Consider the following 17,626-nt stretch of genomic DNA (forward strand, 5'->3'; position numbering starts at 1 on the left):
ATTTGTGTATGGCCCTTATGTAAATATTTTTGTACCACAGTTACATTCTTTTCCAGTGCAAAATTAAACAGACCATTTGATAAAGTTGTGTTTTGTTCTGGGTATCCACACCTGTCCTCCATAATATATCTTTTCCAGTGCAAAAATTAAACAGACCATTTGATAAAGTTGTGTTTCTTGTTCTGGTATCCACACCCGTCACTCCATAATATAATTCTTAATTTCATTTTGATTTTCTAATTGATATTGTTCTAGATGTCCCTTCAGAAAATGAATTATGATGCTTGAAAATTCGTTACTTGTTAATCCGCCTTCAGACTCATTCCACAGGTAGCAATAACCTTGTTTGCGCTTGACGTCAAATATTGTGAAATTATGAACGATTAATTTGGTCTTGTAATAAAGCGAAGAAACATTAGATTTTGGAGAGAGCAAAACCGATTGGAGATCCATTGCTAAGACTTCATCTTGAGACTCTTTATCTGCACTCTTTTCGTTTCTTGCTTCACTTTCAATGTTATGTGTTCATTGTACTTTTCTTCTGTTAAATTGCCTGTTTGATAAGCGACACAACAGTCGCATAGATCTTTTTTTGGTTTATAAAGCGACAACCTTTTTTTGTCAAATTCCTTATGAAAAGTGGCAATTGATACAGATTTTCCATTACGTGTTTTGCAGTAGTCGTTTTTATAAACCTTATATAAATGGGCTTTAGAATTCCAAATAGGTTCTAAATAAAGCTTAGCGGTAGAAGCCCTACAGTAATGCGACTCTAACTTTGGTAGAGTCTCAAAAAACTCATGCAGCAAACGAACAGAAGTATTAATTTTATCAGGTATTTCAGTCTGGTTAAAATGGACTTGGTCGCTATTTTTTGTCCACTTTTTTATAACCCACTCGTTCACCCCTAATGTGTTAAGAAACATTACTTTACACACCCTTAGTCTGGCCTTGCCCAAAAAAAACTTATGCGAATATGATCTTCTAGAAACTTCTCTATATCCTCTCTTTCTACTAGTGGTTTCTACGGACACATGGTTTTTTACGAACATCTTCTTTTCTGCCCAAGTATATTTCCAGAACTGCGTAAAAATAATTTCTCTCTCATTTTCCGCTATCTGTCTACATTTCAAAATACATTTTGGATTTGCACTTAGTTTACAGTTACAGGCCTCTTTTAGTAATCTTGGTTCCTGTACAGTATCATACCTCCACTTCCTTTTTTTTCCCTAAATAGGATTTTCCTTTTTCTCTATTTATTCGGTTTCTATTTTCATACCATTCGTTTCTGTTTACTTCGTATTTTGTTGATCGTTTTCGTCTTGGGTTTTCATCTTCCAATATGTTGTCGTCCGGTAAATTACTTGGCACGGCAATAGGGTCATCTTCTGAGTCAGAGGTATCCTAATTTTTTAAGGCTGGATTAAAATCGGGATCGTTATTATCCGTTTCTCCATAAATGTTTTCCTTAATCAGTGTCTCGTGAATATTGATAGTTACCTCAGATCTACTAGGTTGTACTGCTGAACAGGAAGGTATTTCATTAAATATCCGGTCAACTTCCATATTGAAGTCCACTGAAGCTAATGTTTCTTCTAAAAATAAAACTTAGATAGTGAAATGACACTCTCAATCATATTAATCCTACCCCTTCTGTCCTTTACCAGCATTTGAATTTCTTGTTCCTCAGATAATATACATTCAGCATTATTGGATGCAACCATAAGTTCGCTTATTGGTACATCTACAATTAGATGCCAAGTTTGTTTAGCTACATAGAGGTTTAATGATTACTTACCACCATCGTTTAAAAATATAATTTCGGCTTCTTCAATGGTTTTCGATAGATCTAAGTTATAACTATCATTATTTTTTAAGGTTGCATTGAAATCCGGATTGTCGCTAAATGGTTTTTTATATACGCTATTTTTAACTGGCGCCTCGTTAACATTGCATTGTGTATTACTTTTTACAACGTCCAATGCTTTAAAGATTCTGTCAATTCGCCTTGCCATGGTCTAAAATAAATAAACCGAACATGGTCTATAAACGTTTGAAATTGATATATAAGCGAGTATATAAGCTATGTTCTACACGAATGGAGAAGAAATCGCTCTAAGAGTGTAGAATAAGCCATTTAAGCATGTTTTAGACTCTAGTTCTTTTGCAATAAAATCATTCGAAATTAACAGATGGTTTAGACTGACCCTGTTTACAAAACCGATAGATATATTTAATATTTGGTATAAGCTGCTCATTTAACGGAAGCGTATACTTGATTAAACAAAATATTTTCTGTAACTGAAAAGCAGGTTAAAATATGTTTATAATTCTATAACAAACGTGAAGAAAAGTACTTATGTCCTATGTGAGTAAATGTAACTACTAAAAATATAAAACACGAAAACTGCGTAACTCCCTTAAAAATAATATTTTGCCTTTACCGCTCTGTTTATTAATTTTGACTCTAAAAATGTACTGTACCTAATAAATAGAAATTACTCTTACCTTATAAGAGTTAATTATACAAAATAAGATGTTAGTATCACTGCAGCAAAGCCAATAAACCACATAACATTGTTATACATGTGTTCACCATGAAAATGTATAACAAACCGACGGATTTACGGATTTTGCCGATTGAAATTGGCGGGAAAGGAGATACGAGGTTTTCTACTTATGGAATGCCAAATAAACCGATTTAATTTTGGATATACGGATTTCTGCAAGTCATGGGTTGTAATATTTCCTACCAGATGGCACAAAAATGTCATTTTATGAAAAATGTGGAGTTACGCATTTTGCCGATTAAGGCGACGATATATTTTTTAATTAATATCCGACATATAAGAACACTTTGTATGCTTTTAATTCAGTTGATTTATCGTTTATAATATGTTCGACCTAATTAAAAGCACACAAAGTGTTCTTACATGTATGTCTAAATATATTTTAAATTAACTAAAACAACCCCCCTTCCCCGCACCCCTCTCTTCCATTAGTATTTCTTCCTCCGTCTACTAGAGGCGCCCTTGTATAATAAAATTGAAATGTATTATAAGTTGCCTATCTATTTAATAGTATAAGTCTTTTATCTATGATTTTGTGACAACTTTTGTCAAATACCCTGCGTTTTGGAAGATGATGCATTTTGATTCGTGTTATTACGTGTGTTTTGTGTCTTTTGAAGTCAAGTTGAGGAAAAATCGAGTGAAAATTAACTGTAGAACCCAGAGCACAGTTTATGGTTAATACTCGCTGCCCAGGCAGAAAGTCTTATACAGACACATCAATAAAATTACTATCAATAAAGTTCGTATACCATTTCGTCGTAGATAAGTGCATCTCCAATATGGTAGAAGGACCATACTAAACAAATACTAAAAACTGGAGTAGCTGTAAAATATCGACATCACACGATAGGTAAATAATGGATTTTAGTACTGCAGAAAAATAATGTCAAAAGGTACTGGTTTAAAAAAATTAAGATTAAAGTTAATTAATTTCGACAGACGATGACAGAAGAAAAGCAGATGATGTCTGTGAGGTATAAAATTTGGTAAGTGTTATTATTAATAAAATAGTTTGTTTTATTTGTGTTGTTTTATTTATTCCTGCGGAATATTACAAATTTGTATTTGTACATAAGTTATATTGACAAATATAATCATAAATGCAGGAAGTTTCATAAAGCTTGAAAGTAAGAAATAGTTCTTTTTTATATTTTTTGGTATGTGGTGTCTTGTTTTTGTTTGTTTTGTATTAACACATACCGTTTTTTATAAAATAAAATAATTCTATTACATTTTTTCAGTTTTATACAGTTTTTTTCACAATATTTTGTTACGCTTATTACGTTTATTTAATAAGTTACTTGTCAGTCAAATTTTAAATAGATATATTAATTTCCTGCTATGCGTTCCAGTTGTACCAACTTATTTCTTTGTAAAATAAAATAAACTACTTTGAAATTAAAAATGACAGACACATCTATCACTGTCAAGGATCTTCTTGTTGGACAGACTATATATATGATCTAGGGGCTATACACATTTTTAACGTCAAATTTAGTGACTACCACAGCCACTGTGACAAAGAGAAGACATGTGGATATCTACTTCAAAAGTTAAATTGTTTGAATGTCATATAATATTGGTCGCAGCTCTCATGGAATTGAACGATTAAAAAATTATCATAAATCATTTTTTTTCTAATGGAAACCCACTTTTTTATTTCACTGGTGAAAATCGTTACTTTTTGATTATACATGTTTCTATACCTAAAATAAATTGTTTTTAAGGTATTTGTTTGATCTCTCTTAGATGATATCTCATTGTGAAAAAATGATGTGCAAAAATTCTCCGATTTAGATATTGCAATTCTCTATAAACTTCTAATGCACGCACAGTCTGGGACACCTTGTATATTTTGCTCCCAAGCAGCATTTGGACGTCGGGACAACGTTGTGTCACGCGACCAAACGTCGGGGCGCAACGTCGGCACAACCTCGTGCCAACCCTAGTCTGCACTAGTTTGGAGAATAATTTTTGGGTCGAAACGCGACGTTGGATACCGACGTTGGCTAGAAGCCTAATTTAGTACAAACTGCAACGTTGTTTAAAATCCTAATTCACAGAAATACAAAACTAATATGGCGTCTAAGTCGCGTTTTATCCTAAATTGGGATAATTATAGTAAATATATTATTTTTATAATTTAGTTAGAGACATATGTCAGATGGCAGTGAAGGAAAACAAAACAAAAGTATTTAAGTGTGGAGGATGTTTGAAGATCATAATTATTGAAACACTTTAACCGACTCTGTAACTCGTTACCCAAGGTAAAAAGTTAAACGCAAACAACTTTATTGATAAATGTATTGTTTCTACTTTAAAAAATACTAATGGGCCTTGAAATTAAAGAAGTTTTAAAAATTTTCTTGAATTTTTTTTTTAGTAAAATGAGAATAATTTATTCGCATTCGAAAAAATTGTTTCCGCGTATTTTTTAGGGTCAAATATTTCAAGTTAATGTATTCAAAAAGCAGGAATTGCTATTTTAAGAACGAAACATTTTCTTATTTAACAACATGGCGGCTTTAACTTTGTTGTTTTGGAGATTAAGATGGAGTAGTTCGAGTAGTCGCATACTGGACTAATAAAGTCGCAGTTCGGCCTTAACAGGTAGTATACTAGTCGCAAGATTGCCTAATTTAGTCATTCTAGAGTCTAGCTTGTGCCGCCCTCTATAATCTAAATAAACGAGGAAGTGTCGGTAATATATGTCGATGTATATTTAAATTTAGTTTTATATGTACCTTTCTTATGTCCCATTTTAATTAAGTTTTTTTTTTATAAAAACAAAAACAGCACTGAACTGTCTGACTGAACAGAACAATGAATTGAAAATTTAAGATTTAAGGTTATGGTTCAATACAGTTGCAAAAAGGTAGTGACTCTACGTCCTACCAACGTAAGAATAAGGAAATCTAAACAACGTTGGAATTAGTAAAACAGACGACGTTTGCATAACGTTGGAATAGGTCCTGAAACTGACGTCGGAAAACTCTATATTATCCAACGTTGTAACTACGTTGTCCAAATCACCTAAAGATCACTTAAGCAAAAAAGGTTACAAGACACGTTTATTCGACGTCGCAGAAGCTTCTACTTTGCTGTAGTACTAGTCCAACGTCGGCACAACGTTATAAAAACGTTTAAATTTATTTTAATACCCAAGGTAGGGAGCTAACTATTTTTTGTAACTAATCCAACGTTGTGTTTAGTAAACATGTGGTCGCAAGTCGTGAAAATGCTACTTGGGTATTGTGTTAAAGAAGCAGAAAATTAATAATCATTTTTTCCGTAGCATTGAACTAAATACATTTTGTGCTTTTTTATATATTAAGGCCGCAAAAATATGGCGTTAAACCAAAGTAATAATAACAATTTATCAAAAAATAAAAACCCAAAAATTACATTACTTTATTTTTACTTTTTAGCAATGCGGTTTGAATTTTTGGCACGTAAAAGTAAAAATGGGATTAATCATTTTAGAAGGAGGAAATTTTTTTATAAAGAATGCATTTTTCTCAAAAAGATTATAATATAAAAGTTTTTTCTGTTGTGTAGTATAAGTAGATATTTATTATATTATATTATTTTATTTAATCATCAATCAAATGTTGCTGCCATTTATAAAATTTTAAATGATAGAATAAATAATTTAAACTTAGAACCCTTAAATCCTAACACAACTTCTGAACTTGATTCCTCTCATTCAGATATATCAGAAACCGAAGTAAAAATGTCTGAAAAATTCAGTTTAAAAACGGCCGCAGGCTTAATTCCTATTATGAATGGTTCGGAAACAGTAGCAAAACAAAGACCACTGTAGACCATCCTGTATAGAGAAAGCTATAAAAATATAATTTCTGGCCAATTTAACTCCAAAATATTTTTTATGACATTTTTTTAATAGCTCTATAAATTTTTATTTTTTTTCTGTCAATTTTTTATGAATTTTACATATTATTTTATTTCCCTCTTTAAATATCTTTAATGTAGCTGTGTTAAAGACCTTCTCTTGACACTAATAACTCAAAAGAAACACCCCAAACACCGAAAAGTTCTTAAAATAACCGTCCTCATCAAAATTTCACTCTCTACCCTTTGTCCACTTCACCTGTAGACTCCAGCGTGCCCTTGTGTTTTCGTCCTACTCATTTCAGGCCCTTTTGTACTTCATTCTGAAAAATTAACGTCCTCCCTTTCAATCGGCAAATGAAGTTCCTTGTCTATGCACCGGTAGAGCGCGTTTCGGTCGTTTTCCAGCGCTCATCATCACTGTGCGGTTTATTTTTTCCTTTTTAAGAAATTTAAAAAGCCAGACTAGGATAATAATATGGGGAGAGTGTTTTTTTTTCATTCATCTGGTGGGATTAGATTTTTCAATGACTGCAACCGAGTAGTGATGGGCATTACAATGTTTTTAATAAATCGAATTATGCGATTCAATTTCTCATATTTCACCCTGTAGAATTTTATATATTATAAAAAATTTGGCAGGACGATGTACAGGGAGGCTCCAAGGAAAACGATAGTTTATATCTAAATGAAATTTTGGGAGCATCTGTAAGGTTAATTGAAAGCATTTTATAAAAATATATAGAGTTCTATATACATGATGTCCCCAAAAAAGTTACATATCAAAGTTGCGTTTTTTTGTAATGTAACACCATGTATATATTAATTATTTTTTGGGTTATAGAAAAAACATAAATGCGAGTTTCATTAAAGAAGCATATATCTAAAATGTAACGTTTTTGACATATTTCACATTTTGTGAAAATGAAGAATAAATTGTAAATTTCAATAAGAGCTACCTAAATTGTAATTTACCCTGTATATAGCTTGATATTTAGTTGAAATAACCAGTAGTATGTGAAACCAAGTTAAAATTTGATCCAAAAAGGTATACAGAGTGAGGCAAAATTAATATTGAACAATGATCACTTTTAAATGCAAGTTTCTTCTTTTTTTACATGGAACAGTCAGTATATTATTCTGATATTCAATGGAGACTTTATACATCTTCAATATACTTAATACATAATTTATGATTTTGCGGCAGTAGATCTTTATTATTTGATAAAATTTAGGTGGCTGTGATACATCTTTCGTCAATTTAACAAAAATTAAAGGAGGTAGAGTAAAACATTCAAGGGTGTATGCGATACGAGATACACGTTTAAAACATAATTTTATTATTACAGAATTAAAACTAGATATATATATGTATAATTGTGTGACAAAAATTAGCTAGATGAAATAAAATGCCCAAAATGCTTGCTTTCCTGTTCACTGCATAAAAAGATTCTCTTTTCAAAAGATTTTTTATGTTAAAAGGTATATATGTGGAGTCCTACTTCGAAAAGGAGCCACAATGTTGTCGACAATAGTTGGTCAAGTTTTGTAAACACTGTCTTTAACATATCCCCATAAAAAAGCCCAGACTAGACAAAATCAGGATCATTTAAGCATTCTATTAATTGATGAATGCACACTGTAGTTAACAATTAATTAATAGAATCATACCAATTCTCTCTGATGTAGGATAAGCTTCCATTTTCGGAAAATTTCTGAGAATTTTTTTGCTTTAACTGACACAAAATGATAACTAGTTGTTAAAGTTAAACTAATTTGACAGCTATGTTGAAGTAATGTCACACATATCACAATCACAGCCACCTAGATTTTATCAAATAATAAAAATCTAGTGACACTAAATCATAAAAATTTAAATATCTAGGAAAATATTTATTTGAGTGATAGATAACCTGAATAGTATTTTGAAGACAAATGAATTCCCCATTGAATATTGGAATAATACACAAATATACAACTTCGATGTGTAACTTTTAAGCAGGACACCATGTAGAACTCTTTATATTTTTAATAAGTGCTCTAAATTAACCTACGCTACCTTTCAAAATTTAATTTTAATACAAACAGTCGTTCTCCTTGGAGCCTCCGTGTCGTATGAGAGGCGCCACCCTGTATAATCTCGTTTGTCAGTTTATATGCATGTCAAATTCAATTTTATATTATTAATCTAAATATTAATTACGAATAGCAAAACTCATTTATCTTTATCAGATCGAAGTTTAATGAGATATATTCATTAAATGCACGCATAGAGTAAAATGAATCCATTTTAACAAATACAATCTATTATACACATATGATTTTATTGGATCCAAAATACAAAACAAGTTCCGACATGAGTTTACCACGAAAACCAGAAAATAGAATCAATATCAAGCGAAGTGAATTTTGATTTTAGTTTTAGATGCTTTTCCATTAGTGGGGATTTCATTAAATGGGCAAATCGAGTGATAATTGTTTCAGTCTCTGCTGTTTACAGCCAATCGACATAGTTATTTATGCAGTTCAAGCTATACTGTATCGGTTAACCCAATTTATTTCAAAAATTGTTTATATACACAAAGTTTTGTTGACAGTCTGCTTATTAAAAGTTTTTAGGTTATAACTTTACAGGATGTTTTTATATAAAAATCTTTGAATATTTTCAAAAAATTCGTACATAGACGTAAAATTTAGTTCTGAGCAATTTTTTTCTTTGACATAAATATGTCGATATGTTGTTATCGAACGCTATATAGTGTATGTGCAATTTAGGGAATGCCATCCCGCAAATGCTGGATTCCGCAAGTGGGGGCCCCTTTGAGATTCCGCGGGATCAAAGTTGTGGGATTTACCGTGCGGGATCTGCGGGATCGACATATTACTACTAGGTAACCAAATCGATCTCGATTAAAATCAAACCGCGTTGTTCTGGGCCGATGCGTCCACGCTCGGAACCCGGGGGATTCCCCTAAAGGCTTGACCATTAAAAATAAGTGAAACAAACAGGCTAGTTGTTAGATTTCTTTCTGGCGTATGTGCATAAGTGAAAAAAGCGTTTAACTAGTACAACTGTGGAGAATTTCGTCAAATAAATTGCCGGACATAATTATTGGGATAAGCAAAATTTTAGGGTAAATTTAAAGTTGAATATCTCTTGAACTAAAAAAGATTTTGGGATGCGGTTTGGGCCAGGTTTTAGATGAATCTATTGTGATTAAGATGCTGATGTGGTTTTCGAAAATATATTTAACGAATTTTCATATACAGGGTGTTTTATAAGAGTGTGAAAATTTGATCAAGAATCTTTTTTACCTCAAATTTACAGTTTTTAAAAAATCGAAATTTTTACCAAGTACGAATAATCTGTATTGAAATTAGAAAAAAAAATTTGATCGTTTTTTTAATTTTTTTTTGTTTTAAGGAAAATACGACGTTTTTTTGAAAAATATGCATTTTAGTCATACGTATGGCCTTAAATGGCACAAAAAGCTTTGTACATTCTGCATATGCCAAAAAATTATTGATATAGAGTGTATCTAAAAGCAGATAACTAACTCAAGTTAAAAAAAACTTCAACATCAGAATAATACTTTTATTTATAAAATAAGTAGATAAATTATAATAAAATTTAAATTTATTTAATATTAAATATATTTTTTGAACACCCTGTATACATCGTTCCAAATTTATGTACAGCTAGTTTAAGATACACGCTATATCAATATATTGTGGGCCTTTGCAAAATGTACAATGCCTTTTGTACCATTTAGGACCAAATGTATGACTATTGTTTACAGTCCCGCATTTTTGCGGATCCGCGGGATTGATTGCTTTAATCCCGCGGGTTTGCGGGATTGAGATTTTGGTACGGGATTGCATTCCCTAGTGCAATTATTTTTTTATAAGCAAAATTTTTGGTACGCACTGTATACATTCAATAATTAATAAGAGTACATGAAATTTTATTCTCGCTGTAAATGAATAACTTAAAATTTTGTTTTTTTTTAAAAATCAAAACAAATTAATGTTTTATTCACTCTTTTTTCATAATTATATGAACTATGAGATACGTTTCTTTGTGAACATATTTTTCCTTATTTTGCGATTTTCCTTTAGGGATTTCTACCAAGAGATATTTTTTTACATAAAAAGTCACGGAAATGTATATTTTTTCACTCAGTAGTTTTATACAGGTACGGACGAAAAGTTATTATCCTTAAAAACATTTAAAACATATGTAGGTGGCTTTCCCTACAAATAGGAGTCATATTGAGATCAAAATCAAATTTTTCATGCCAAAAAAACCCAGACACCAATTTTCATCCAAATATTGACGTTACTTCAGAAATTATTTGAAAAAAATCAAAATAAAAATGAAACTTCTACACTCGGTATTTACGAAATTAAGTATTTTTGGACATACATTTATACGAACTTTTTTACTTATTTGTATCTGCAGTTCTCCGAAGTTTCCGGAATACAGTTTGGACCACCCTGTATAATGACCCAAATTAATATTAATATACGAAACCTCGTTTTTTAACTAAAAAAAAATAAATAAGTTATAGGAGTAAACGACTTTTGAAAAAAAAAACCGTTATGTCACTGGCTTTTTTAGTTTAAAATAAAAAAAAACTGTTATACATAGCTTGCTACTTGCGTAGACGCAAAACGCCATTAAAACTGATAAATAGATTTTCTGCTAAATGGGCTGGATTTCGATTTTAGTCTGTGGCAGTGCGTTTCCAACCGTAGCTATTTCAATAAATTCGAAAATTAAGTTGAACTGGCAATGGGTTTTAGTCGCTGCTATTAACAGCCAATTGATATATGTATTATCTGTGTTTAAAGCGATGTCAAATCGTTAAACAACACTATATTTCGATTAGTATCAAAATCTGTTATAATTTAGTAGCTTTACCGGATTTATGGCATATATTTTTGGTATAAAAAATAAACTTATAGTATTTAATACTTGTAGTCTATTTACACCTGTCAGCCATGTCTCAATTACAGCTAAAAGAGTATCATTGCAACGGAAATTTTAACGGGCATGTTGACACAAATCGGGCTCAGTCAACGAAATTTTACCGCCGTATCTTACATCGATTTTAAAAATCTAAAATTATAGACGCGAAGTTAATTTCTAATTCTGCCAGCATTAGTCTCTAGGTTGATAATTTTTCTATGAATTTTAATTTATCTGTAATCGGCATGAGAATTTAAATTTAAAGTGAAAGAAATTTTTTGACTAGAATATTAAAAAGATTTCTAGTTTTATAAGAGAATAAAAGTTATTTTTTTCGTCATTTTGCGTCCACGTCTTGCGTCTTGCGTCTTGCGTCTTGCGTCTTGCGTCTTGCGTCTTGCGTCTTGCGTCTTGCGTATTACGTATTACGCCTTAAGTCTTGCGTCTTGAGTCTTGCGTATTCCATCTTGCGTCTTGCGTCTTGCGCCTTGCGTCTTGCGTCTTGCGTCTTGCGTCTTGCGTCTTGCGTCTTGCGTCTTGCGTCTTGCGTCTTGCGTCTTGCGTCTTGCGTCTTGCGTCTTGCGTCTTGCGTCTTGCGTCTTGCGTCTTGCGTCTTGCGTCTTGCGTCTTGCGTCTTGCGTCTTGCGTCTTGCGTCTTGCGTCTTGCGTCTTGCGTCTTGCGTCTTGCGTCTTGCGTCTTGCGTCTTGCGTCTTGCGTCTTGCGTCTTGCGTCTTGCGTCTTGCGTCTTGCGTCTTGCGTCTTGCGTCTTGCGTCTTGCGTCTTGCGTCTTGCGTCTTGCGTCTTGCGTATCACGTGTTGCGTCTTGAGTCTTTCCATTCTTTGCTACAAGTTAACAATAAAAAATTTTTTTCCTCCTTGTAATCACAATCCGGAGATATACTGTAGAATATACTTGTATTTATACCTATAAGGTATTTTTCGAATAAGATTTTAATGGCAAAATACCGTATGATCGAGAAAAAACGGCGTAAACGATGGCTATAAAATGAAGATCGCTGTCATTTTATATGTAAATTTATATGGGAGATGTCATTGATCGTCATTTCCCAGCCAACTGGACGCCATTTTTTTTCGATCATACGGTATATAAAATATACAATGAAAGAAACTGAACGAGAAACTTGATACAGAGCGTTTTCGAAATGCTGGGTCACACCGTATATGCAAAACTTTAATCAAAATGTTACAGTACTTCTATTTCCTACAGTAATTTCCAATAAAACACAAACTGGAAACTTCTATCTATTCACTTTGTTTTAAGACTGTGTCCTGAAACGTTTGCCTATATTTGAGGCAGTTCAGTGAGCCACAACAAACTTATTTCGTATAAATAGTTATTGATTAAATCGGGCGTTCTAGTAGTTCGATGTTCGTTTTATGTTAATATGGTTAATTAACCGTGTCTGCATTAGTACAGGATGAGTCAACAATAGAGTAAATAGAGTTTCTCCAAAAAAATCCTATATGGGTATATCGCCACTGCAAGAAAATCTACAAAATAAAAATAGTTATTTCTTTTAAAAACTGCTGCGTTAATCCAACGGAGACTACTTGCCAGCAGTTAGGTTTACTGATTAACAAATTCGCCTAACGAACAAAAAAAAATACTTAACGTTTCGGAAAGTTTATCTATTTCCGTCGTCGGTAGCAAAAAACACAAAGAATAAAGAAAAAAAAAACTATTTAAAATATTTAAATGCATCTATTCGAGAACACTTAATTTTTTTTTAAAACAGATACGTCCACAAAAACCGTTGACATTCTGTTAAAATGACATTATATCTGATTATATCAAGTTAAACTTCAAAATTAACAATTACTACCTGATAACAATTACTTAATAAGGTAAAACCAAAAAGCTTCAAACTTTCTCTATGATTATTTTTAATTTGTTTTTAATTTTTACGTATGTTATGTTTATTTATGTTATGTTCTTTAAAATCAAAGAAGCGATTGCTATACATTACTAACATCTACAGATGCATGGGCAATATATTTATTTTTATTAGATTGTATTAAAAAAAACTCTTTTATTTTTCTTTTAGAGGCTATCGCTTCTTTCATTATAATTTTGGCGTTGTTAAAATCTATTCTGTGCCCTGTGTCCCATGAATGCTGACAAATCATAGATATGTGAAAGTCGCCCTTTCTTAAATAATCTTTATGTTCTTTAATTCGAACACTTAAAGACATGCGAGACCAACTTGTTTTTGCCTAACAGCCAAAATATGGTTAATGTTTCGGGAAGTATATATACTTTCAGTCGTCAGAAGCAAAAAAATACAAAGAACAAAGGAAAGACTATTTAAAATACCTAAATACTAACTATTCAAGAACCCTTTAGTTTTTTTCAACAGATACGTCTATAAAAACCGTTCTGTCAAACTAACAAATGTTAAAATGTTCTCACAATCGTTTATTTATCTGAAAAAATAAAAATGTTATAGTGTTGAGCTACTTTTTAGTATAAAAATAAATATTTTGTTTACTAAAAATATCTCTTAACATAGTATTTTATAACTTTATAACTTGTGCCATACATAAATTGATTTTTTTCCTGGATATCTACTGAAAGGCAATTACTTCAGACGGGTAAAATGTAAAAGTTGGTGCAAAATTGGTCTGATTGATATAGTTCGATTTTTATCTCTGACAATTAAAAAACTCCCACCATTTTTTATTGAAGCCATTTTGTAACAGAATAAAAATGGACGTTTTTACGTTTCGAACTTTTGACACTGAAAAATATGTCAGCGGATAATGGATCCGGTTTTAGCTTGTTAGAATTTCGTGGACTAATCAAATTTTACGAACCTAAAAGTAAAATATTTTTTTTAATGGTTTTGCGTCGTGCTTGTTGCGTATTACGTGTTGCGCCTTGCGCCTTGCAACATGCGCCTTGCGCCTTCCGTCTTGCGCCTTCCGTCTTGCGCCTTCCGTCTTGCGCCTTGCCTCTTGCGTATTACGTCTTGCGCCTTGCGTCTTGCGTCTTGCGTCTTGCGTCTTGCGTCTTGCGTCTTGCGTCTTGCGTCTTGCGTCTTTCGCCTTGCGTCTTGCGTCTTGCGTCTTGCGCCTTGCGTCTTGCGTCTTGCGTCTTGCGTCTTGCGTCTTGCGTCTTGCGTCTTGCGTCTCGCGTCTCGCGTCTCGCGTCTTGCGTCTTGCGTCTTGCGTCTTGCGTCTTGCGTCTTGCGTCTTGCGTCTTGCGTCTTGCGTCTTGCGTCTTGCGTCTTGCGTCTTGCGTCTTGCGTCTTGCGTCTTACGTCTTGCGCCTTGCGTCTTGCGTATTACGTCTTGCGCCTTCCGTCTTGCGCCTTGCGTCTTGCGTCTTGCGCCTTGCGCCTTGCGTCTTGCGTATTACGTCTTGCGCCTTGCTTCTTGCGTCTTGCGTCTTGCGTCTTGCGCCTTGCGTCTTACGTCTTACGTCTTGCGCCTTCCGTCTTGCGCCTTGTGCCTTGTGCCTTGCGTCTTGCGCCTTGCGTCCTGCGTCCTGCGTCTTGCCTCTTGCGTCTTGCGTCTTGCGTCTTGCGTCTTGCGTCTTGCGTCTTGCGTCTTGCGTCTTGCGTCTTGCGTCTTGCGTCTTGCGTCTTGCGTCTTGCGTCTTGCGTCTTGCGTCTTGCGTCTTGCGTCTTGCGTCTTGCGTCTTGCGTCTTGCGTCTTGCGTCTTGCGTCTTGCGTCTTGCGTCTTGCGTCTTGCGTCTTGCGTCTTGCGTCTTGCGTCTTGCGTCTTGCGTCTTGCGTCTTGCGTCTTGCTTTTGGCGTATTACGTGTTGCGTATTACGTCTTGCGTCTTGCGTCTTGCTTCTTGCGTCTTGCGTCTTGCGTCATGTGTCTTGCTTCTTGCTTCTTCCGTGTTGCGTTTTGCGTTTGTGTGTTACGTGTCAAGACATCACGTGTCAATATCCGTCAAAAAAATTGTGGTTGAAAATCAAAATTCATTGTTTTATATGCTAAATATTAGGCTTACTCTATAGATACAACTGACTACCGCAAAAATTTTATTCATTTTAATTTTGTTTTTTAGACATTGTGAATGATCGTAAACTAAAGTTTCATTCAGAATCTCGGAATTAGTAGAATAAATTAGTGGTTTCAATTAGCGTATAAGTTTGTTCCTCTAATTTGAATGTAAGCATTCAGAACGTTAAAATTAGTGATAGGAATTTTCAGTTAGAGTAAAAAGTTAACAAACTTTTGACTTTTACACTGATTATACTTCAAAATTTGCAAGGAATGTCATTTTGGCCTTTGATTATCATCCGTCAAGAGGAAATGCGATTAGACACCAAAAGTTTATTGTTTTATAAGCTAAATATTAGGCTTTATCTATGGATACAACTGATTACTGCAAGCTGCTGGTAGGATATTCTATTAATTTTAATTGTGTTTTATAGACATCGTGAATGATCGTAAACTAAAAAGTATAAAGTCTAATTGAAACCACTAATTTATTCCACTAGCTGCGAGGTTCTGAATGAAGCTTAAAGAGTATCCTGTAACTGATACCACTAATTTATTCCACTAATTGCGAGGTTCTGAAAAAATTAAGCTTTAAACTTTATGGATACGGCTGATTACCGCAAGCTATTGCTAGGATGAAGGAGAAATTTAAAATGCAACAAATCTTTAGAGAAAATTGCTGCATTTTAAATTCCTCAATACGTCGATACATGAAAAAAAATACCTGTCGAATACCCGTCGATCCAGAATCGAATTTTCCGGCCCGTTCGGATTGGTCGTCACGTGGAAAATCCATCAAACAATTTCCCGTCTATCCAGGAGCGTCCGAGAGCGACGCGCAGGGGGCGCAGGCGTCGTTTAATCCGGAAAATTCCCCGACGCGACGATTCAAAATCGCGGCCGCTTTTCTCTCACTTGTTGTCGCCGTCGATCCGAGATCACGGAGAGTTTTCCTCAATAGTTTTCCGAAAAGCGCGCGCGAACTTCGTTATCTTGAGTTTTCCGCACTGGAAAACAGCTTTTCGCCGGTCCAGATCACCTTATTTTTGTATTTGAAAAATAAATTACTGTATATATTAAAAGAAAAAAATAGATTTATAGTTTTTCTCCTCAGTTTAGTTTTTTTTCTTTTAATTTTATTTGAATTCTTTATATCTATCTTAGTTATTAGTTGGTCTTTTTTTGTTTTGTTTTATTGGTGGTTCAGATTATTTTTTATTTAAAATGGACAATATAAAATGGGACTATTACAAGTTTTGATCTAGTTTTTGCAAGATACGATCTGAATCATGGACCAGAAATCACGCATTGTAAGTTTTTTTTAATTTATATTATATTTATTGTTAAAATCTGTTATAATTTGTATAATTTTTGTAGTCGTATTCAAAGAAATAATAGAATTAGTTATAATTTAAATTTTGTAGAATGTTTCATATTATTGATAATACGATGTCTTATACAGGGTAAGTCTTAAGTAAGTGCAAATAATTTCAGGGCTGGTAGACCTCGACAAAAGAAACATATTTTCTCTTTACCGTTTTTCAAATAAGTCTAAAATAAACGAGACATTTTACTTTGAAAATTAAAAAAAAAAATGATTTTTCGCTTAAATTTTGAGAACCACTGGATCTTTTTTGGGCTTTCTTTCTTGTAAATTTAATCTACTACACCTATGTTGCTATAATGTCCAAATATTATGTTTTTTAATTAAAAATTAAAAAAAAAACATATTTTTTTTCAAAAAAAACCAAATTTTCAATTTTTTTTTTCGCAAAGAAAATCTCATAAAAGTGTTTCTGGGGTCGAAATATACCACCGCTAAAAATATTTTCAATTATTTAAGACTCACCCTGTGTATTATTTTGCATAGGAAATTAAACAAGATTTTTTTTCTGCCAAAAATAGTAAAATGGTTTTAACTATACTATACAGTATGTCCCAGGATCGTCTTTAAAAAAGGAAAAATATTTTGAGGAAAATATATTCTTCATAAAAGTGTTTAAAACACTTAATCACCACAATTGAGATTATGTGGTTAGCGAAACGCGCGTCCAGTGTAAAAGTAAAAGTGTTTTGGTGTATTGTGGTGATTTAGTGTTTAAAAAAAAAGTTGTTTATGTTTTCCTCAAAAATATTTTTCCTTTCTTAAAGACGATCCAAACACAAGAACCTTCAGATTTTTTTCCTCCGTGAATTTTTTTTCCAAATCTGAATATTTTTCTTATTTTGGAGTTTTTATTTATAATAGTA

The 17,626-nt window shown here is 33.0% G+C and overlaps 1 protein-coding gene across 1 annotated transcript; it reads right to left on the reverse strand.

The window, feature by feature from the left end:
* Window positions 1-524: 524 nt before the first annotated feature.
* Window positions 525-2,812, reverse strand: LOC115882898. The gene is made up of 3 exons (XM_030901153.1): window positions 1,799-2,812; window positions 1,649-1,744; window positions 525-1,595 (listed from the first exon to the last, which is right to left on the reverse strand). Exons 1-3 carry the CDS (start codon window positions 2,013-2,015, stop codon window positions 1,405-1,407), a joined length of 504 nt encoding a protein of 167 aa, XP_030757013.1. The 5' UTR covers window positions 2,016-2,812; the 3' UTR covers window positions 525-1,404.
* Window positions 2,813-17,626: the final 14,814 nt, after the last annotated feature.

Source organism: Sitophilus oryzae, unplaced genomic scaffold (genome assembly GCF_002938485.1).
Source record: "Sitophilus oryzae breed Bouriz unplaced genomic scaffold, Soryzae_2.0 scaffold_179_pilon_pilon, whole genome shotgun sequence".
Classification (NCBI taxonomy): domain Eukaryota; kingdom Metazoa; phylum Arthropoda; class Insecta; order Coleoptera; family Curculionidae; genus Sitophilus; species Sitophilus oryzae.

Coding starts and splice junctions, on each gene's coding strand:
- LOC115882898 (XM_030901153.1), bottom strand. CDS start 2,015: ATGGCAAGGCGAATTGACAGAATCTTTAAAGCATTGGACGTTGTAAAA. Junction 1,745..1,798: donor TATATTTTTAAACGATGGTG/GTAAGTAATCAT, acceptor ATCTAATTGTAG/ATGTACCAATAAGCGAACTT. Junction 1,596..1,648: donor GCTGGTAAAGGACAGAAGGG/GTAGGATTAATA, acceptor TTTTATTTTTAG/AAGAAACATTAGCTTCAGTG.